Raw genomic sequence first — 23,079 nt, forward strand, 5'->3', positions numbered from 1 at the left:
TGATTGGTGGGGGTCCGACACACAGGACCCCCGCCGATCAGCTGTTTGAGAAGGCACCCACGCTCACGGCCTTCTCCGTATTCACCAGGCGCACAGCGCTGTACATTGTATAGTGGCTGTGCTTGGTATCGCAGCTCAGCCTCATTCACTTCAAGTGACCGATGAATGTGTCGTCACTGGCCCAGGGCACTACCGCAAGCGCTGCTGCCTTCTCAAACAGCTGATCGGCAGGGGTCCTGGGTGTTGGACCCCTCCACCCACCGATCTTGAGGATAAGCCATCAATATGTGTAGTCCGGAGGACCCCTTTAAGAAATGATGTCTGTTTCTCATTTACCACAGAGCACAGATTGTGCGTTTGCTATAATGGGGAGTTTACTGGGAACGGACGACAGAACCGCACTTTCTGGGTAACGATTCTTTCTCTACCCCTCGAGGAATAATTAGGTATTGTGGCTGGATTTCTATTCAGTGATAAGTGAGTGTACCAAAAGCGTCATTGAGGTTTTTTGGCAGGTTAGCGTGGGAAGCTGGCTCGCCTGCCGTTCATAGTCCGTCTATTCAGCCACAGAGGCAGCGTATTCCTCCTTCCAGTCGGCTGCTCCTCTAATCGATTTTGATTTGGAAGTGACCCGGACCTGCTTTCCCATCGCTGTCCTGAGCTCACACCATGCTGTCCTACATGAGAAGAAAGCATAGCCATGATATTCAGCATGGGAGAAAATCACTAAGGTCTTTTTCAGAAATCCTATATTTATAAAGAAATCCAAGCATCCATTGATGAAAGGGGTAATCCCATTTTATAAAGTGATTGTATACGTTGTATTTTTATGATAGATGGGTATCCGGCCTCTAGGACCCTCACCGAACCTGAGAATGAAGGGGCCTAGAGGCCAGTGCGTTACGCTTTCCCTTCACTGGTTTTGCACAAAATTATTCCGAAGGGCTTCCCTCAAGACTTATGCATATTCACATTTCAAGGGGTTGTCCCACGAAAAATATTCTACAGTTTTCAAACCAGCACCTGGATCTGAATACTTTTGTAATTGCATGTAATTAAACATTTAGATAGCCACTGTTTTAAGTTCGGCGTCTAAAGTTCGGCTTCCGGTTAGCGAAGAATCCCAATATGGATTCCGAATTCCGTTGTGGTCCGTGGTAGCGGAATCAATAATGGCCGATTATTGATTCCGCTACCACGGACCACAACGGAATTCGGAATCCATATCGGAAGCCAAACTTTAGACGCCGAACTTAAAACAGAAGTTCGCTCAACACTATTAGAGACCTGGCCTAGTGCGGAAACTATTTGCTGCGTGTGCTTTTGTGTCCCTCTTTCTTCTTTTCAAAAATTTTGAGGTGTTTGTATGTATGTCATATAAGTACCATAGTCATGTAGTACTTAGTGTAGTAAAACTGCATTGTCACTAACACTCAGCTGTAAGTACACGCTGGGAGTTTAGTTTCACAGGCAATGCTCGACAGGAGTAAAACATGAAGACTAGAGTGCGCAGTGCCTGCAGCAGTGACGGGGTTAACCAGAAAGGGGGCGGCGCTGGCATGCGGGTATGTGGACGCGGCCATCTTGTCTTCCTGTCAGGGGCTGAAGGAGATAGCGCGGTCATGAAGCTGATCAGCGGCGCCCGGTTCCTCTCTGTAAGGACCTGTCTCCGGTGTTACCGTCCTGTCACTCCCGGTGGTCCTGGCTGCGGCTCGGGCTGTTATGGCTGGGCTCGTTATAATGGAGGGGTGGGGGACGCCGGTGGTAGCTCAGGCCTTCACCTCGGGTCTATGGATGGTATTGCCCGGGTGACCCCCGGTGACGAGGAGGCGGGCTGTGCGGCAGGTGCTGGGGTGTCAGTGCGGGAGCTGGTGGAGGGAGCACCGGAGTGTGTGAGAGAATGGCGGGGGACACGGTGAAGGTGACCCCGGTGTCCTGGGTGACTGCTGCACTGTAACCCATGGCCTGCAGCTCCTTGGGGGGACTACAACTCCCAGCATGCTATACACACCACTTTGCTTCACCTTGAGCCCTGTCAGTGAACCTGATGCTGTTGTGGTTTAAAAGAAAGTAAAAAAAACCTGTAGATTGTAGCACTGAGCTGCATTAACCATACTGCAGGCTTCAGAGCTGGAATCTCTGCAGGGAGCAGGCTCTCCGGCACGTGATTTTAGTTTTAGAATTATTAGTGGTTTTATGAAACGTAAATTATTTTATTTTTTTAAATGACCCGACTGAAAAAGTGCCGCCCTGGTGGAGAGAGGACAGTGATCTATTTACAATGATATGAGTGTCACCCCCAAATTAGCAAACCCCTCCCCCCGATCAGCCGTGTGGCGGAGCTGCGGCCTGTTAGCGCTTTACGTTGCGCTGTACTGTTAGGCGCAGCTGTGCTTGGCATCACTGACTTGTGCCCTTTACTTGGATGGGCTAAAGGTACAATATGCCAGCGCTGCTACAGTAAAAACTGGGTGCTGTGTGGTACAGAGCGGTGTAAATAATTACGTAGGGGGGTCCCTGTGTTTGGCCGAGCACTGTGGTCCCTCTTTACAGCTGTGACCATCAATCTTGGGGATTGTCAAAAAAAAAAAAACACTGACCCTTTGCTCCTAAGGGTCCATTCACACGTCCGTAAGCGTTTTTCGGATCCGCAAATTGCTGATCCATAAAACACGGACACCGGCAATGTGCATTCTGCAATTTGCGGACCGCACATCGCCGGCACTATAATAGAAAATGCCTTATCTTGTCCGCAATTGCGGAAGCGGACAGCACATTCTGGCCCCATTGAAATTAATGGGTCTGCACTTGTTCCACAAAATTGCGGACCCATTTTGCGGATGTGTGAATGGACCCTAAATCGGGTATTTTATAGCAGTTTTGCACAACTTGTTTTTTTTTTTTTTTAATGATACCTTTTAGTTTTTTTTAAGTCTTAGCACTAAAGTGACAAATTATAGTTCTTAATTATATAGAGGTTTATTCTTGTTATTTAAGGTTATCAGGGATGTAAGATAACTATTTGGTGGTGGTCCCACTACTGGACCCCCCCACGATCATAAGACTGGGGGCCATATTCCCTGCAGGCCCCCTGAAATGAATTGGCAGGTTGTTGTATGTTCACCCCACCGCTCTGTTTATGTGGAGCACCTTGCGGGGTAGAGGGTTCTTAGTCGGAGCCTCCGCGGAGATCAGGTATAAGGGAGAGATCTGCTCCTGTTCTGTGTTAGGAGCCGCACCTGGTTTTGGCTCAAAATCAATAAAGGAAATCACTGACCGAACACTGAGGCCCCTTGCAGACGAGCGGGTCTGGATGCGTTCAGGGAAAAATGCGCGATTTCGCAAGCAAGTCCATTCAGTTTTGTCTGCGATCGCGTTCAGTTATTTCCGCGCGGGTGCAATGCGTTTTGGTGCGTTTTTCACGCGCGTGATAAAAAAACCGAAGGTTTACAAACAACATCTCCTAGCAACCATCAGTGAAAAATGCATCGCATCTGCACTTGCTTGCGGATGCGATGCGATTTCACTCAGGCCCCGTTCACTTCTATGGGGGCCAGGGCTGCGTGAAAATCGCAGAATATAGAACACGCTGCGTTTTTCATGCAACGCACAAGTGATGCGTGAAAACCAACGCTCTTGTACACAGACCCATTGAAATGAATGGGTCCGGATTCAGTGCAGGTGCAATGTGTTCGCATCACGCATTGCAGCCCGCGCTGAATACTCTCTCGTGTGAAAGGGGCCTAACTGTGTTAATAAGGCGCGGTGCACTCTACATTGATTTCTATGGACTTCTGAAAATACCCCTTTCTGAGATAGTGCGGGTCCCAGCTCCTATCTGACATTGGTGGCATATCCTAGCAAATGCCACCAATGTCTGAGATGATAAAAACCCCTTTAAGACGTTAAGCTTATTTGAATTTATTTTGATATAATGCGCATTCTTCCACTGGGCCCCAGTTACAGGAGGACACAGCTCCTTGTAGTTCCATTAGTCTCTGCAGAGCTGCTCTGGGGCTGTGCCACTCTGCAGGCGTGCCCAGCGATCATTTAGAGACTGAAAGGTAATAGAAAGATTAAAATTTTTTACCAGTAGTCACCAAAAATGGAGTCTTATTGCTTCCTGTATCCCGGCTGAATACAATATTGCTGCTGTCTCCACAGTAGGAGCTCGGTGATGATATCTAGTAACCTTGTCCTTTCTTATAGAGAAGGCTGTACTCTGCAACAGCAGCTGCAAAGCCAGAAGCTGCCGGAGGAGCACGTCTTCTGCCCGAGGAACTAGAGGTAAGCTTCAGTGATGACATGCCAGATTTGATGGCCGTCATAAAATCCATATTATATGTAGTCTTGCTCTGCTTTCTGCCGGTGTAGACAGGGACTTTGAGTGGCAAGATATAGTTTATATTTATTTAGACATAAACTGTTAAAGAGGACCTTTCACCATAATAAAACCTCTAAACTAACTATATAGACCGTGTAGAGCGGCGCCCAGGGATCCCCCTGCACTTACTGTTATCCCCGGGCGCCGCTCCGTTCTCTTCATAGTTAGGCTCCACCCAGGGAACCTGCCGGCGTCTCATTCTCCCATGCTGTAGCGCTGGCCAATCGCAGCGCTCAGCTCATAGCCTGAGAGTTTTTTTCTCTCAGGCTATGAGCTGAGCGCTGCGATTGGCCAGCGCTACAGCCTGGTTGAAGGAGACTCCGTCAGGTTCCCTGGGTGGAGCCTAACTATGAAGATACCAGAGGCTATAACCAGAGAACGGAGCGGCGCCCGGGGATAACAGTAAGTGCAGGGGGATCCCTGGGCGCCGCTCTAACGTGTCTGTATAGTTAGTTTAGAGGTTTTATTATGGGTGAAAGGTCCTCTTTAAGGCTAGTTTCACACTAGCGGCAGGGGAGTTCTGCCACTAGTTCACTTGTGCCCTCAGACTGCCGCTCAGTCCCCATTGACTATATGGGGGGCGGAGTTTCGCAGCAGCACGGCAAGAGGCAGCCGACTAAAAGTACTGCATGTCAATGGGGATGGAGTGCCAGTCCGGGGGCACACGTGAACTAGCGGCAGGACGGATCCGACAGGCTGTTCACCCGCCGGACTCCCCTGCCGCTAATGTGAAAGTACCCTAAGACACCCACATTTACCACAACAATTCAGTTTGACTTGGTGTAAGATGGCAGTGGTGAGAAGTGTTGTCATGTGCACTAGAGCCATTGCACCTAAGCAGGCAGCTATCTGCCAGAAGTCGAGAATAAAACCAGTGCGTCCTCAGGATCGGTGGGACCTCAAACAATTTGTGCATTGTAATTTGTTCTAAAAGTACCTGTAAAGCTCAACTTGATTCCCTTATTCTGTATTTAGTGGTCTAAAGGGGCTATCTCACTTCAGCAAATGGCATTTATCACACAGAGGAAGTGAATACAAGGCACTTACTAATGTATTGTGATTGTCCATATTTGCCTCCTTTTGTTGGCTTGATTCATTTTTCCATCACTATATACGCTGCTCGTTTTCATGTTACGACCACCCTGCGATCCAGCAGCAGTGGTCGTGCTTGCACACTACAGGAAAAAGCGCTGGGCTCTCTGGTGGCCGGGACCGGGGGATCAGGCTACGGAGCTCACAGTGGTCCATCATTGCCAGATACGACCATGTACCACCAGATCCCCATTGACTATAATGGGATGCAGCTGCTTGCCGGCAAAAATGCTAGGTTGCGGCGAGCAAATATCGCTGCATTTCATACAGAGGTTTTGGTCCAGCCAAAATTTATGCCGGAACAACCCGTCGGATTCAGGCTACCGGATTCACAGCGCTACTGTGAACGTAGCCATATATACATAATGATGTTGCATGATAAACTTGTCCAAGTTAAATGAAAACTCTGGCAGCCCCTGTACATGTTATAGAATAACAAGCGTTATTTTCCGGCTTCAGCAGTGACGTTCTTGTGCTCGCAGTCACCATGCAGCCAATCGCTCTGGCCTCAGCAGTGACATCCCATATACTGCTGCAGCCAGAAAGATGGAGAGGACCGGATAACTTGGATAAACCGTGTAATGTTCTGCCTATCGCTAAGTACGTTGTGTGTGTGTTGTGCTTTACAGATCACAAAGTTGCCAAATGGGCTGTGATTGCATCTCTAGAAAACTACTCCCCGGCTTCTAAAATTGGAGTGTTTGTAAAGGCTGGAAGCAGATACGAAAATGCTAACAACTTGGGTGTTAATCATGTGCTGCGCCTTGCCTCCAACCTGGTAAGTTTTGCATTCCAAGATGTGTTTTTAGCCAAGTTGGTTGGAATTTTACATGGCCTTGTGGTTCAAGAACCTCACAATGTTTGTGACTGCTCTATAGAGACATATCTAGTGTATTTAGTAACATTTGTGGAGGAGCATGGCGAATGAAATAAATGTGTCAAGACCTATTAAAGGGCTTCTGTCACCCCACTAAACTCTTTTTTTATTTTTTATTTTTTTTTGTGTACTTATAATCCCTATCCTGCGATATATCTATACATTGTTATTAATCATTTCGTTCAGTAGATATGTCAAAAAACGTACTTTTTATAATATGCTAATCACTTCACTACCAGCAAGTAGGGCGTCTATTTGCTGGTAGCAGCCGCAAAAAACCGCCCCCTCCTCCTGTTGATTGACAGGGCCAGCCGCGATCTCCTCCTCCGGCTGGCCCTGTCAACATTTTAAAAATCGCGCGCCTGTGTTGATTCGGCGCAGGCGCTCTGAGATAAGGAGGCTCTCCTCCTCAACACTCCCTCAGTGCGCCTGCGCCGATGACGTCTTCTCTTTCGGTGACGTCATCGGCGCAGGCGCACTGAGGGAGTGCTGAGGAGGCGAGCCTCTTTATCTCAGAGCGCATGCTCCGAATCAACACAGGGCCAGTCGGAGGAGGAGATCGCGGCTGGCCCTGTCAATCAACAGGAGGAGGGGGCGGTTTTTTTGCGGCTGCTACCAGCAAGTAGACTCCCTACTTGCTGGTAGACAGGTAATTAGCATATCATAAAAGTACGTTTTTTGACATATCTACTGAACGAAAATGATTAATAACATAATGTATGGCCATATGGCAGGATAGGGATTATAAGTACACACAAAAAAAAAAAGTTTAGTGGGGTGACAGAAGCCCTTTAAAACACCCAAAAGGGACACAGTTTCCCTACATTGGACTAGTGTATCACCACACTAAAAATGTCACAAATGTAATTTAAAGGGGTTCTGCACTTTGTTTAAACTGATGATCTATCCTCTGGATAGATCATCAGCATCTGATCAGCGGGGATCCCGACTATCGGACCCCCGCTGATCAGATGCTGATGATCTATCCAGAGAATAGATCATCAGTTTAAACAAAGTGCAGAACCCCTACAGTTCCCAACAAGGAATAGAGGCGACACCCACCAAATATATCAAATAAAATGCAAGTTTATTGAAAAATGCAATTATGACATAACTATGGATAATCCTGAGGAAAACATCAGATCATGGAAATCATAGGCTGTGCTTCATAGCCATAAAATTTGTTTTTGTAGGTAGTATAATGTATTTTGGCATAACCTAGTCCTTTATGTTTGAGGCATTTGTTGGTGTTCAGCCGTTTCTGAATTATCATGGCCGTATTAATAGGTAGCAGAGGTTGACAAACCATCTCTAGTGCCTTGTACTCAATCTGTAAAGTCTTAAGGGGGTATTTGGTATTAATGAAGTAAAAATCCATATTTAGTAAGTAAATCTTTTCAGTAGTTTCCCACATAATCACGAACAATTTATTGGCCAAAAATCTGATACTTGCCACTCTCTTTCAAGGGTTATGACCTGTAGGTCACCTTCAGCTCACTGGTCAAGCATGCTCAGTTTCAGCATATAGGAGGCTGTAACGGGGAACTAATGGGAGATGCACAGTAGTGAGGGATCCCAATGTGATGCACGAGAGAGTGGAGCCAGGGAAATAGAGGGGGGAGGCGTAGGGATCAGCAACCTCTGGCACTCCAGCTGTTCAAAAAACTAACTCCCAGAATGCTTCATTCACTTCCATTAGAGTTAGAAGAACGGCCAAGCATGTTTGCATGCTGAGAGTTGTAGTTTCACAGCAGCTGCAGTGCCGAAGGTTGCTGATCCCTGGTCTAGAATAAATGTCAGTAGTGCCAGATCGGAGCTAGTCTGTACCCACATGGGCTTTTGCTGACACCAAACCCATGTCTGATTCGCCAAGGACAAGCACGTACAGAGCAATTGTGTAAAAAAGGTAGTTCTACATGTTTAGGCTGTAGTATTAGTGATGTACAGCTGCTCTGTGTAATGACCTTGCAGCCTTCTTTTAAGCTTCTAGTCCTATTGTCAGGGTGTCCCTTTAGGGTGCATTCACATGACCGTAAGTGTTTTGCGGTCCGCAAATTGCGGATCCGTAAAACACGGATAAATGCTGTATGCGGTCCGCATTTTGCGAACCGCATGTGGCTGGCACTATATATAGAGAATGCCTGTTCTTGTCCGCGGAACGGAGCAACGGATGCAGACAGCACACAGTGTGCTGTCCGCATCTTTTGCAACCCCATTGAAATTAATGGGTCCGCACCCGTTCCGCCAAATTGCGGAACTGATGCGGATCCATTTATACAGTCGTGTGAATGCACCTTTAGGGAAAGACAGCTTACTCTATAATGAAAGCTATGCAAGGTCATCGCTGTGAGTGAATAAAAATCTATATTGTTTACCTTCCTGCCTGATGTACTATTAGATATGGTTTGTTAAAGGGATTTCTTGACAATAAGCTGATCATAAAGTGTCCTCCTTCTGTGTCCCCCCCCCCCCCCCCCCCTTATTACCATTGAGAAAACATTGGCAGTAAGTGTTTACGTCCTCTACAGCGCCACCACAGGGGAAATGACTGATTACACGGCACCAATTCACATCATTCCGCTGTCTGTGTAATGCCAGAACGAGAGAGATTCAACAGAGAAGGATCCTGAGCAGAGGACCCCTCTAATAACTGCCTCCCTGTACTGTGGTTTAGAAAAGTCATGTTTAGAAACTAGCATTATATTAATGTATTCTTCAGGCAGTTGCAGTCTATCCACCCTGTTTAACCTTGAAGGGGTGAGAAATTGCAGGATGTACTGCAGCTGCCCATTTAATGCATTCCAACAGTCCATTCTTAACCTGTCCTTGTCTTCTAGTTAAAAGGTTGTAAGTACTGTAAAAGCAAGAGCTAATGTCCATTGGTGCTGTAGTTCACACAGGAACAGTGTTGGGCTACTTTCACACCAGCGTTTTAGTTTTCCGGTATTGAGATCCGTCATAGGGGCTCAATACCGGAAAAAAACGCTTCAGTTTTGTCCCCATTCATTGTAAATGGGTACAAAGCTGAATTGAACGTAATGCTCCAAAATACATTCCGTTCTGTTTAGTTGTGTTCCCAGCCTGGAGAGCAAACCGCAGCATGTTGTAGTTTGCTTACTGTCCTTGGATGCGGAGCAAGACGGATCTGGCATGACCCCCCTTCCCCAATGCAAGTCAATGGGGACGGTTCCGTTTTCTCTGCCACAACAGAAAACTGATCCGTCCTCTATTGACTTTCAATGGAGTTCGTGACGGATCCGTCTTGGCAATGTTAAAGATAATACAACCAGATCCGTTCATAACAGAAGCGTTTTTGTTGAACCCTGCCGGATCCAGTAAAAACGCTGGTGTGAAAGTAGCCTTAAATAAGTGAGCATAGATGCTTGTCCATGTGGTTACTTTTTAATCCATTTTTTTTTTTTTTTTTCCTTTCAGACTACAAAGGGAGCCTCTTCTTTTAAAATAACGCGAGGTCTAGAAGCTGCTGGTGCAGGATTAAGGTTTGTGTCTATAACATGTAATCTTTTTTTGTAGCATAGTTTACAAAACATCAGGTTCAGTCCAGCATTTAAAGGGGGACTCCAAGCTAAACATTTATGCTGTAAAATCATTTGCCAACTGTTTGGGGCAAGTGACCTTCAACAATTTTCTTGACCATGTTACATTAGTTTTAAAGTGAGTTTTCCAGTACTGAGATATTGATGGCCTAACCTCCAGATAGGTCATCAATATCAGATCGGTGGAGTGTTGACACCCGATCAACTGTTTCGGGAAGCCATCGGCGCTGGAAAATATACAGTGGATGGAGCCGGAAGCAGAACACTCTGTCTGCAGAGTTATTGGCCCTGCCGAGATACTGGAGCGGAGTCCCCATTCAAATCAATAGGAGCCTCTGCTTTCAACTCCGTCCAGTGCATAGTTTCCGATTAGCTGGTTGGTGGAGGTGCTGGCTCTCCACTCCCCACAGATCTGTTGTTACAGACCTGTCCTGAAGATGGCTCATCAGTAAAACCCTAGAAAACTCCTTTAACGCTATGACACAATGATAATGTTACCACATTATGTAAATGTATGGCTTGGATGTGTATTTAGATTTGCCATAGGAATATTTGTTCTGTTAAGAATAAGCAAAGCTGAATAATTGTACATATTTGTTTGCAGTGTAACATCTACCAGGGAAAACATGGTCTACAGCGTGGAATGTCTGAGAGACTACGTGTAAGTAATTTTTTTCGTTTTCACCGGTATGAAGAACACCATGCCCTCCAGACTCTGGGTCAGTGCGGTGGGGGTATAGGGGACAAGGATGCATAATGTGCATAATAGAAAAAAAATTTTTTTTTTTTTTTTTTTTTTACATACACTTTAAGAAACTCACACTTGAAAATAAATATGATCTGTATCTGAAAGGGATGCAAGATAGTCAATTCATAAATTGTGTTTCAGTGATACGGTGATGGAATATCTCATCAATGTCACTACGGCCCCGGAATTTAGAAGATGGGAAGTGTCTGACCTTGATGGACGGATCAAGCTTGATAAAGCTCTGGCTTATCAAAATCCTCAAGTTGGTGAGTAATGGGTAGGCCAGTAACCATCGTTAGGGCAAATGTTAGAAAAAGCGTTTTAGCTGCTGTCCTGTAAAGTCATCCAGTTGGCTCAAAGATGTAGGAGAAGTAGATAAGTCTAAGGTGGTTCTTCCAGGCAGTGCAAAGATAGAACTCCAAAAGCAACACATAAACGCATACATCTAAAAGTCAGGCAAGAAATGGTTATCCTAAAAATTAAATAAAGGAAGGAAAGACTTTTTTTCATACTCTCCTGGTTTTGGCTAAAACATAGCATTAAAAAAAGCAATTCAAGACTGATCTAAGACCAGTTTCACATGACCACTATATGGGCACATTTCTGCACCTTTAAGACATAAGTACCAGCCTTACTGTGGTTCTGATGACCCAAACTAACAGCATCTTAGATTCTTATGCATCCACATTATGCTCAGCGATATTGGCCTTAAAGGGGTATATTGGTTATATAAGTTATGCCCTATCCACAGGATATGGGATAAATATTAGATCAGTGGGAGTCCTACTGCTGGGACTGCTGATCACGAGAACAGGGGCCCTGTACCCCGTGGACCCCCTTAAAATGAACTGACCTACCGGAATGGTTGCTGTACTTGGCTGTCTGCAGAACTCCTGGCTGGCCACTCCAGTTTTTTCAGGGGGGTACGGTGCCCCTGTTCTCATGAGAGCTGGGGTCCCAGCGGTAGGACTCCAAACCAATCTAATGCTCATTCCCTATCCTGAGCATAGGGGCTAACTTTATATGACCAGAATACCCCTTTAAAGCGTTTTTGTAAATTACCTTCTCTTGGTATGCATACAGTCTGGTTCCTGTAGGGTATGTTCACACATGGCATATTTTTTGGTGGAAAGTTCTGAAACTGAGGATCATCTAAATGTTTTTTTTCTGCAGTATGTAGGTGAATACCCTTTCAGATGAATAGGACAGTCACAGAAATTAGTGACACAATCACATATGCCACATTTGAATACACCCTAAGGCAGTGATGGCTAACCTCCGGCACTCCAGCTGTGGTGAAACTACGACTCCCACCATGATCCATTCATTTCTATAGAGTGCTGAAAACAGCTAAGCAAGTGTGCATCTTTGGAGTTGTAATTTTACCACGGCTGGAGTGCCGGAGGTTCGCCATCACAGCCCTAAGGGCATTTCACAAACGGCAGATTTTTTGCAAAATCCTCTGCGACTGAACATTTCCATCCATCTGAATTGGATTGTTCGTGCAGGAAGCTCATGGATTTTTGCAGCCCTCATTCAGGTGAATGGGACTGTAGCAGAAATTTCTGCAAGAAATCTGCTGCATGTGAACTCGTCCCAACTCTCCCACTGAGGACACTTGGATGCACTTGTGTAGGGTAACTATGATTGTTTTTAATTTGCATTGTTTTTTTAGGTGTCTTGGAAAACCTACATGCTGCATCTTACCGCAATACACTTGCTAACTCCTTGTATTGTCCCAACTACAGAGTTGGAAAAGTATCACCTGATGAGGTAAAGAATCAGTATAAAATATATATTTATGGATTGTAGACATCCAAGAACTTTAAATTCAAACTCTAGTAATGAACCTTTAAAACTTTGTGTTTTTCTTGGATTTTTTATTAAAATCTGTCTTTTTGTAGCTTCATCAGTTTGTACAGAATCACTTTACAAGCGCAAGAATGGCACTGGTTGGATTAGGTGCGTATTATGGGGAAATTGCATTATGGCACATGGGGGGAGATTTATCAAACCTGGTGTAAAGGAAAACTGGCTTAGTTGTCCATATCGACCAATCAGATTCCTCCTGGAAAATGAAAATGAAAGGTGGAATCTGATTGGTTGCGTTGGGCAACTAAGCCAGCTTTCCTGTACCCAAGGTTTAATAAATGTCCCCCCACAGTCTTAGAGAGTCCTGCTTCCCCAGCCCATACACTGTTCAGTGATGGTATGTGTTTCAGTGACTCTGAAATCTGTGATATTTGAACAGGTTTTTACATAAAAATTTTGAATTTAATCATGGAAAAATATATACCATATTTTTGCCCTATAAAGCTACATCTGCACCTTCTATTCCGGTTTTGAGATCTGGCAGAGGATCTGAAAACCAAAGCAAAACACTCCTGTTGGATTTAATACATCAGTATGCATCCGTTGTATTAAATCGAAACTGAACAGACTGGATCCAGCACTAAAAACAATGTAAGTCAATAGGTGTCGGATTCTTTGTTTTTTTTTTTATCCGAAAAAAAAAAAAAAAACTGATCCGGCACCATTGACTTGCATTGTTTTTAGTGCCGGATTCTGTTTGTTCCGTTTGGCAGATCGGACACAAAACTTCAACTTGCAGCTGTTTTGTGTTCAGTCACAAACCGAAACGGAATGCACCCTGATCTGTTTTGACCCCTATGACAATGTATGGGGACAAAACTGAAGAATTTTGCCCCGGTTATGAGATCCTCTAGTGGTTCTCAAAACAGGAATCTAAAGCGCGGAAGTAAGTAGCCTAAAATTTGCCTAGGTTTTAGAGGACGAAAATGGGGGGGGGGGGGGGGATATGGATTTTTTCATCAGACCTTAGCTCAGACCCCCAATGTTGATTACACCTTAGATCAGACAAAAAAAAAAAAAAATGCACTTACTCCTCCTGTTCCGATTGCTGCCACCGCTCCTGAGATCCATCGCTCTTCTTGCCGCGCTGTGCCGTGACCCAGTGATACACAATGTGAGGTCACAGAGCACACCTACGTCGTCACGCTGTGCGCAGGTGACAGCAGTGTGTGGTGCCGGCAGAAGATCGGGGAGCGGTGAGTACAGAGCCAGCACAGGGAGCACTGTATTCTGTAATGGAAGCGCTTCTTAGTATTTATCCCATAAGACGCACTGACAAAGTGTGTCTTTATAGGTGGAAAAATATGGTAATCCTGAGTGTAAGAAGACAAGTTTTGTAGAAACTCATTTGGTACAATATCCTGTTTCAGGCGTCAATCATTCTGTCCTTAAACAAGTTGGAGAGCACTTCCTTAACATCCGAAGTGGAGCGGGTTCTGGGTCGGTGAAGGCTCAGTATCGTGGAGGTATGTGTGTGCCCAATGATGATTCAAATCTATTTTTCAGCACTGTCGTCTTGTACATTTCATGGAATATTCATGCTGAGTAATGGAATTTGCCGCGTTGCATCTGGTTGTTACCCATAGCCAGATCATTGCCTGGTGCCCTTTCAGCCACACAACACACTATGTTGCAATGGAAGCATTTGTTTACTGGGAGCTTTCATATTACACTGGACCAAGTACGTATGTTTTCAATACAAAAATAGAAAAAAATGTCTGAAGCAAAATTGGTCTGCTGTACTAAGCATTCACAGCAAGACCTCGCGGATGTGTGTACAGCCTCCTTGTATAACTGTGCCATGCTTCCTGCAGGTGCACTATGTACAGAACGGTTATCTCCGGGGGAAAATACCTCCATACAAACAGCATCTTATGGAGTTTTTTTTTAGTTTTTTTTTTTTTTTTCTCAAGTTTGTGCCAAATTCTTTATATCCAGTAGGGGGCAGAATTCATTACAGGCCATGTGCACGAGGCTTAAACCTGAAGCAGCGGGTGAAGAAAATTGATCTTAATATGATCTTTCCCACCAGGTGAGATTCGAGAGCAGACCGGAAGCGATCTTGTCCATGCTGCTGTTGTTGTAGAAGGAGCATCGGTAGGAAGCCCTGAAGCAAATTCTTTTAGTGTCCTCCAGCACGTCCTGGGTGCAGGACCTTACATCAAGAGGGGAAGCAACACCACCAGCAAATTGTATCAAGCTGTGTCCAAGGCAACTAATCAGCCCTTTGACGTAAGTATAAAACTAAAGTGGGGGGCAGAGAAAGTGCCTTGTTAATGGTGAAAACATCTCTGCTGTGATCACAAATGTTTTGCTTAGTTTATTCAGAGGAACCAATGAATAGATTTTGTGGGAATTGCAGAAGACTGGGAAATGCTGCAGTCTTTTTGTTTTCTACTTATTTGAATGTAATCTTATTTATGCTTTCAGGTATCTGCATTCAATGCCAACTATTCAGATTCTGGTCTTTTTGGAGTGTATGCTATCTCGCACGCAGCTACGACGACGGATGTAAGGAAGTAAAAACTTTAAGTGGTTCTGCTTGAATGTTTACTACCATAAGGGGGTAATCAGATGCAGCACACTTACTGCAGGAATTTCTGTGACTGAAAATTCTGCAACTACAAGAAAATTTAGACTGGCACATTCTTATTCATAGTCATAGGTGCATATCCATAAAGCAAACATAGTTGATAAAAAAATAATCCTGAAAATCCTGCAATCATGTGGTTTTCTGCAAGCCTAATTCACGATGCCACAGTCTCAGAAATTTCTGCTAAAATCTTGCACAAAGCTTGCATTAACAGCGCAAGCCCTGTACTTAAAACTATAGTAGGGTCCATATGATGGCTTATGGTATTTCCAGTAACAAGCAAAATCAATGACTATCGGGGCAATGGGGAGAAATGACATAAAATAAGTCATTACTTACCTGACAAATGCCCCGCCACTCCAGCTCACATCATTGCTGAAGCACAGAGTGGTAAAGCGGCAGAGATGCAGTGGCAGTTTTGTCAGATGAGCGAGCAGAGCATTTTATGGCATTCTCCCTACCTTATTGCCTTTTTTTTTTTTTCTCTCGTGTGTCATTGGGGGACACAAAAGACCGTGGGTATAGCTACAGCCACTAGGAGGTGACACTAAGCAGAAAACATCTTGCAAAACCACTTTAGTATATACCTGTTGTAGATCTATACCTTTCTTTTTTAGGTGATTAATGCTGCAGTTAACCAAGTGAATACTGTTGCACAAGGCAGTATCACAGAAGCTGATCTTACAAGAGCCAAGTGAGTAATTAGGAATCGGTTCTAAGATCTGAAATACGTTCATGTCAATTTCTGACAACATTGCTCCTCAAGGAGAGACTTGTAATCAGACATTTACATTAAACACTAATGTGTATTTATATATGTGGCTGGGCTTTAAATGTCTGTGTAGGCTACGGACACCTTAGCATACATGTTTAACTGCATTGTGTGTGTTTTATGGCTCAATCAGTTCTGTGTTTTTTATGAAAGATATCATTGGGTTTAATTAAAAATGTTGTACCGTTTGACATTTGCAGCATGCACTTATGTAGGCTGCAAGCTGCTCAGTTCTGTTCTGTGTTAAATCCATCAACTGGCTCCCTGTCGTGTCTGGCTCCAGTCCCTCTTTCCTATATGCTAATCTACAGTCTACTCTGATTTGAGTTGATTTAAAAGGATTGTCTGATACTGGGGTTAGACTTGCTGTAAAAATTAAAAAAGAGGTGGTGAAGGGGGGGGGGGGATTTACGCCTGAACATCCCGGTTCCCCGCCTTCTATCCCCACCAGACCGGAAGTGTGACATGCCCATCTATGTGTGATTTCTGTAGATACCACTGCTGAGACCATTGATTGGCCAGCAGCAATGGCATGCATACAGACAGCTTGTCACACCAGGTGCAGGGGTCGCTGCATTGAGACCCCTTCATCTCCAGTAACACTGGAGGTCCCAGAAATTCGATCCACACCAGTCATAAAGTGATGGCATGCCTTAGTGAGAAAGCTATACATAATACATATCTATCTAGCTATCTATTGTATATTATATATGTTTTCCCTTTCTTCTGCCTGCCCCAAAACATATGATAAAAAGATTTGACAAATACTGATGCAAAATATGCTTGTGTGAAAGCGGCCTAATGAAAACCTCTGTTTTTAAAAACAAATGAATACCTGACGTAGGTAAATGGTGTCTGGTCATTAAAGCTGAAAAGACCCCCATCAAAAAGTTGTTTGTCTGTCAAAACGGTGAGTAAACTAACTGATGTCATTTTAGGAACCAGCTAAAAACCCACTACCTGCTGTCTGTGGATAATTCCTCTGGGCTGCTGAATGAGATTGGCTCCCAGGCATTGGCATCCGGCTCTTACTCATCACCAGCTGCCATCCTCCAGAACATAGATGCCGTAACCAGCGCTGATGTTGTAAATGTGAGTGTTCAAAATTGTCACCCTTTTAAAAGTGAGCAAAAGTGTTAAACTTAAAAGGACTCTTATACACATTCAAATACTGCCCCGGCTGTGTTTACACCATATACGCAACAAGAAGGTTTCTGGCATGTAGTCTGACTGTATTAACAGGCCAGACATATTATTCAAAGATATACAGGGTGGGCCATTTAAATGGATACACCTTTAATAAAATTGGAATGGTTGGTGATATTAACTTCCTGTTTGTGGCACATTAGTATATGTGAGGGGGGAAACTTTTCAAGATGGGTGGTGACCATGGCGGCCATTTTGAATTCAACTTTTTTGTTTTTTCAATAGGAAGAGGGTCATGTGAAACATCAAACTTATTGGGAATTTCACAAGAAAAACAATTGGTTTTAACGTAACTTTATTCTTTCATGAGTTAATTACAAGTTTCTGACCACTTATAAAATGTGTTCAATGTGCTGCCCATTGTGTTGGATTGTCAATGCAACCCTCTTCTCCCACTCTTCACACACTGATAGCAACACCGCAGGAGAAATGCTAGCACAGGCTTCCAGTATCCGTAGTTTCAGGTGCTGCACATCTCGTATCTTCACAGCATAGACAATTGCCTTCAGATGACCCCAAAGATAAAAGTCTAAGGGGATCAGATCGGGAGACCTTGGGGGCCATTCAACTGGCCCACGACGACCAATCCACTTTCCAGGAAACTGTTCATCTAGGAATGCTCGGACCTGACACCCATAATGTGGTGGTGCACCATCTTGCTGGAAAAACTCAGGGAACGTGCCAGCTTCAGTGCATAAAGAGGGAAACACATCATCATGTAGCAATTTCGCATATCCAGTGGCCTTGAGGTTTCCATTGATGAAGAATGGCCCCACTATCTTTGTACCCCATATACCACACCATACCATCAATTTTTTTGTTCCAACCCAACAGTCTTGGAGGGATCTATCCAATGTGGGTTAGTGTCAGACCAATAGCGGTGGTTTTGTTTGTTAACTTCACCATTCACATAAAAGTTTGCCTCATCACTGAACAAAATCTTCTGCGTAAACTGAGGGTCCTGTTCCAATTTTTGTTTTGCCCATTCTGCAAATTCAGTGCGCCGATCTGGGTCATCCTTGTTGAGATGCTGCAGTAGCTGGAGTTTGTAAGGGTGCCATTTGTGAGTAGCTAATATCCGCCGAAGGGATGTTCGACTAATGCCACTCTCCAGTGACATGCGGCGAGTGCTACGCTGTGGGCTCTTGCTGAATGAAGCTAGGACAGCCACTGATGTTTCTTCATTAGAGACAGATTTCATGCGTCCACATTTTGGCAAATCCAACACTGAACCAGTTTCAAGAAACTTAGCAAGAAGTTTGCTAATTGTAGCATGGGAGATGGGTGGTCTCGTAGGGTGTCTTGCATTTGAAATCTGCTGCAATAACCCGGTTACTGCGTTCACCAGACATCAACACAATTTCTATCCGCTCCTCACGTGTTAACCTCGGCGACATGTCAATGGCTGTAAACAAAGAGAAACTTGTAAATAACTCATGAAAGAATAAAGTTACGTTAAAACCAAACACCATTGTTTTTTGTGTGAAATTCCCAATAAGTTTGTGTCACATGACCCTCTTCCTATTGAAAAAAACAAAAGTTGGATTCAAAATGGCCGCCATGGTCACCACCCATCTTGAAAAGTTTCCCCCTCACATATACTAATGTGCCACAAACAGGAAGTTAATATCACCAACCATTCCCATTTTATTAAGGTGTAGCCATATAAATGGCCCACCCTGTACTTTTGGATAGTATGTGTTTTTTTTTTTTTTTTTTTTTTTTTTTCTCGCTGTATTGAGAAGCCTAGTCTGCTCTTTTCAGCACAGGATCCTGGCAAAAAAAAGTGAAATATACATTTTACCAATAGGAGTCAATTGGCAGAATATTCAGCAGTGTAGCATACCTTAGCGCTTTACATTCAGTGTACTCATTAGAAGATTTTACTGATGTATATGCCGCATATGGGGATGAAATGGGGTGTATATTGAGCCCTAATGAAGCAGTGATAAAACCCGGGTGAGGCAAGCTGTGGGAACCTTGCAGATTTTATGGTTACGTGATGTGCCTGTTTTTTAATCTCCCCTTGTGAGTATAATATAGTGGTTTTATTTCCTGTATTGCGGTGCTTCACTATTTTGCTCCCCATTCTCCGTTTTGTAATAGGAGGTCGGAAAGGGTTCACACTGGAGCTTTTTCCGCAAGGAAATATCAAGCAGTTATTAATTACAAGGATAGAGACACAGATGGTTCTCTAAGACGTTTTAAGATCTAAAGGTGGATCGCTCCTTCTCCTTTGAAATTGTACCAAGAGAAGAGAAGCGCACGTCTGTTAAAGTTGTTTATTTGCTGATATTCTGAATTGGAGCCAGTCTAGGATTGAGCAAATTGACCTTCAGATCATAGATCTGAAGTCGATGCCGTCAAAAACTTGGTTTTTAATGCTGTTTCTGTACAACATTAAAATGTATTGGCTCCCTGGAGCCAAACTTTGTCTCACCCGAAGTAGTGTGAGACTTTGGTGAATGACTACTGTATTCATAGCTCCATTTAAAATAGGAATCAGGAGTAAGCTTTGGTACTGGCTGGTACCTTGATACCAAGGCCCAATTCGGATTCCTATTTTAAACTGATATGAATACAGCAGTAATTCACCGACGTCTCGTGCGACTTTGAGCAAGACAAAGTTTGGCTTCACGGAACGAATAAATTTTAATACTGTATGGAAACTGCATTAAAAACAGTTTTTGAACGAATCAACTTTGGATCTATGATCCGAAGGTCGATCCACTTAAGAATAGGAGCCACTTTAGAGTAGGCTTGTTTCGATACCAAAATTTTGATTCGGTATCGAAACCATAAAAAAGTATTGCGATATGCGATACCCCGCGAAAAAAGATAAAATGCCCAAAAAATCAGCGTGCATTTTATGGAACGTCCGGCCCATAATCGAACAGCCCTATCCTCTTTTTTGTGGGGACAAGGTGACAAAAAAAAAATGCCGAATCTCGCTGTTTTTCTTTCTTTTCTTTTTTTTTTCTTTTACAGCATTCATAGGAGATATAATTTTTAATAGTTTGGACTTTTTGGACGTGGTGATATGTAATATTTTATTTATTGTTTATATATTTTATATGTAAAATTGGTAAAGGGGGGTGATTTATACTTAATATTTTAGAGTGTTGTTTTTTTTTTGTTTTTTTTTTAAATAACCATTTCCCCCCTTAGGAGCTAGAACCTGGGATCTTTTGATCCCTTGTCCTATTCACCCTAATAGATCTCTATTAGTGTGAATAGGACTTTACACTGTCCCTGCTGCCCTGTGCATAGTGCACACAGCAGCATGGAGATGACTATGGCAGCCAGGGCTTCAGTAGCGTCCTGGCTGCCATGGTAACTGATCGGAGTCCCAGGATTACACTGCTGGGGCTCTGATCAGAAGCTGCCACTGCCAACAATAAGAATAAGTGGGGGGGGGGACGCACTGCACCACCAATGTTTTTAATACTAACGTTTAATATACAACTAACGTGGCACCTGAGGGGTTAATTGCCGCGGATCACAGGGTGCCGGCAATGTGTTTCTGCCGCCGGCTGTAGTTGTATATTAAACATTAGTTATCATTGGTGGCGCAGTGGCCACAGCTCCTTCCCTCTGCGCTCTCATTGGAGGCAGTGGCAGCACAGGGGGGAGGGAGAGACCGCTTCCTTCTTCCCTGTGCTGCTAAGAGCAGCGCGATCCATATTATCTGATACTGGGCTGTGCAGTAGCACAGCCTAGTATCGATAAAAAACAAATCCCGGTATCGTATCCATATCGGGCTAAAAGTATCGATTAGAGGATCTTGCAGTGCTCACAGTGGGAGAACAATTTAAGGATGATTCTTTTTTAGACACCCTCCAGATTCCAGCCTAATTATCTAATTTATTCTAGAAAGAAGTTCCCGACCAGTGGGGTGAGGGGGGGGGGGGGGGGGGGGGGGGGGGAGATTGGGAGCAATTCACCTGGCTGCAATAGCCTTACGTGCTTTATTTAGTATTCTCTGGATGGCCAACTACACATGATCTAAGTCCAGAACCGCTAGCAGGCATATACACTGTTCTGGGGCAGGAACAGTGGAATACACTGATTTCGATTATCCCCTGCCTCAAACTACCTTAACTGTGTGCATTCTCACACCATATGTAGCATATGGGCATCGACCATGCTGCATCTGGGATAGCACGCGTCCTCCCGAATACCAATTCTGTGCATCAGTAACAGGGTTTTATAAACTCTATGAAGAAAATATCATTGTGACATGCACCGACCTTCCCCTAATGATCTGGGGACTAATTCTAAAATATCAGTCCACTGTTCAGTAGTAACTTGCCCCATATCGCTCTCCTATTTATCCCTTATCTGCAGGGACAATGCTATTAAAGGGAACCTGTCACCTCAAAAACTCATATAAAACCGCCAGCATTACCTTACAGTAGCCCCCAGTCTTATTAATCATGTGATTGATCCGGTAATCTGATGCTCCATACATGACAAAAACTATGTTTTAAGCGCCATCAGCGCTATCTTGCCGGTCAGCCTGAAGTCAAGGGGGCAGCGGCCTCCTTGCTTCAAGTCAAGATAAGCACGTCCCTTAACCATCCCCTCTTGTGTGTGATTAACATCCTGCAGTGCGGCCTGGGATTGTGTTAGTCTCGCGCATGTGCGGTGCGCTCCTTGTTACTGCGCGATCCCGTCTCCAGCTCCCGCAGTTAGCCAGGTTTCATCACCGCATGCGTGAAACTTGCCCTTCACTGTAACGTACTCCAGCAGTGAATGTGAAATAAAACTAATGTTTTGGTGGAATCAAGAAACACTGCCTTCCACAGATCTTTAGGAAGTTTGTATGTCAATGTATTTCCCCCAGTTAGTGAAGTTTTATCAAAGAAGGATACATAGGAGGTGAGGGAAAAAAAACATTTAGAAGAGTCTAAGGAACAAATCAACACCTCTCATAAACAACTTGTGTGGCCTAATGGTTGAGCGATCTTTTTATCTGGCCTCTCCTCCCTTGCAAGATGAGAAGGATTCGGTTATTTGCTGTGTATCATTCAGGCATGACGGGCCATCCTGTCTTGTAGGAGTATGTCCCTGCAGATGTCACACCGTGCACATAACTCACTGGTAGGCTAATGCAGCATGTGAATCCCATCAATTATGTGCTGGTTAATATTTTAAATATTTTGTTTTATTTCTCGTAATGATGTGTGTTGTTAAGTTTACAGATTGGTAATTGCTTCATTTTGATTTTTGTTATCTTTTATTTCCAGGCTGCAAAGAAGTTTGTTTCTGGAAAGAAATCTTTGGCAGCTTCCGGAAACTTGGAAAATACCCCTTTTGTTTCTGATCTGTAATGTCCGTCCAGGAAGTCACCTGGTATAAAATCCAGACCACTTGCTAAGATTTGACTAGTGGACCCTTTAAGTTGACGTCTTTGATCCACACATGTAACGTGAATTATTTATGACAGCAAGCCATACATGTAAATGCTCATGTGGAATCAACAAAGGCTTCAGATCATGATTTCTTGGGGGATAAGCTTGTGTGTCTGTGTGCTGGCAGCATAACATACAATAAAAGATTACTGTTTCTATCTTTGAATTATTATGTAAGTTTTGACATCAACTCTAAGGACGAGCTTGAAAGCGGTGAAAGGGAGTCCGTTACATCCTCTTCAGATGAGGAATGCAGTGGTAGGCCCTTTTTTCCGGTTCAGGAGGTAGATCAATTGATCAAGGCAGTCAGGGCAACTATGAATCTGGAGAATGCAAAGGAGGTTCGCTCGATTCAGGATATCATGTTTGTTTGTTAGTCATGCACACCTGACCAGTTAGTCTGTCCTGGAGGCTGGTTTTAAAGTCAGTATAAAACTGAGTCTACTTTTACAGCGCCTACCAGTAGCCATTTGGCTCCAGGAGAAGTATATAGTGGGCTCAGCATGCATGTTGGTACTTGCATCCCTGGATCCGATAAAAGCTGTCACAGCACCGGACGGGGTT

General features: G+C 44.1%; 1 protein-coding gene across 1 annotated transcript; it reads left to right on the plus strand.

The window, feature by feature from the left end:
- The first annotated feature begins 1,528 nt into the window (after nt 1-1,528).
- Nucleotides 1,529-22,673, plus strand: LOC121007526 (cytochrome b-c1 complex subunit 2, mitochondrial). The gene is given in 15 exon segments (XM_040439514.1): nt 1,529-1,655; nt 4,210-4,287; nt 6,106-6,124; nt 6,127-6,254; nt 9,789-9,853; nt 10,515-10,571; nt 10,800-10,924; nt 12,334-12,431; nt 12,563-12,620; nt 13,901-13,996; nt 14,563-14,762; nt 14,961-15,041; nt 15,741-15,817; nt 16,834-16,987; nt 22,351-22,673. Coding segments are annotated over 15 exon segments (1,416 nt in total). The 5' UTR covers nt 1,529-1,559; the 3' UTR covers nt 22,435-22,673.
- The last annotated feature ends 406 nt before the right edge of the window (nt 22,674-23,079 follow it).

This window comes from Bufo bufo, chromosome 7 (assembly GCF_905171765.1).
Source record: "Bufo bufo chromosome 7, aBufBuf1.1, whole genome shotgun sequence".
Lineage (NCBI taxonomy): Eukaryota > Metazoa > Chordata > Amphibia > Anura > Bufonidae > Bufo > Bufo bufo.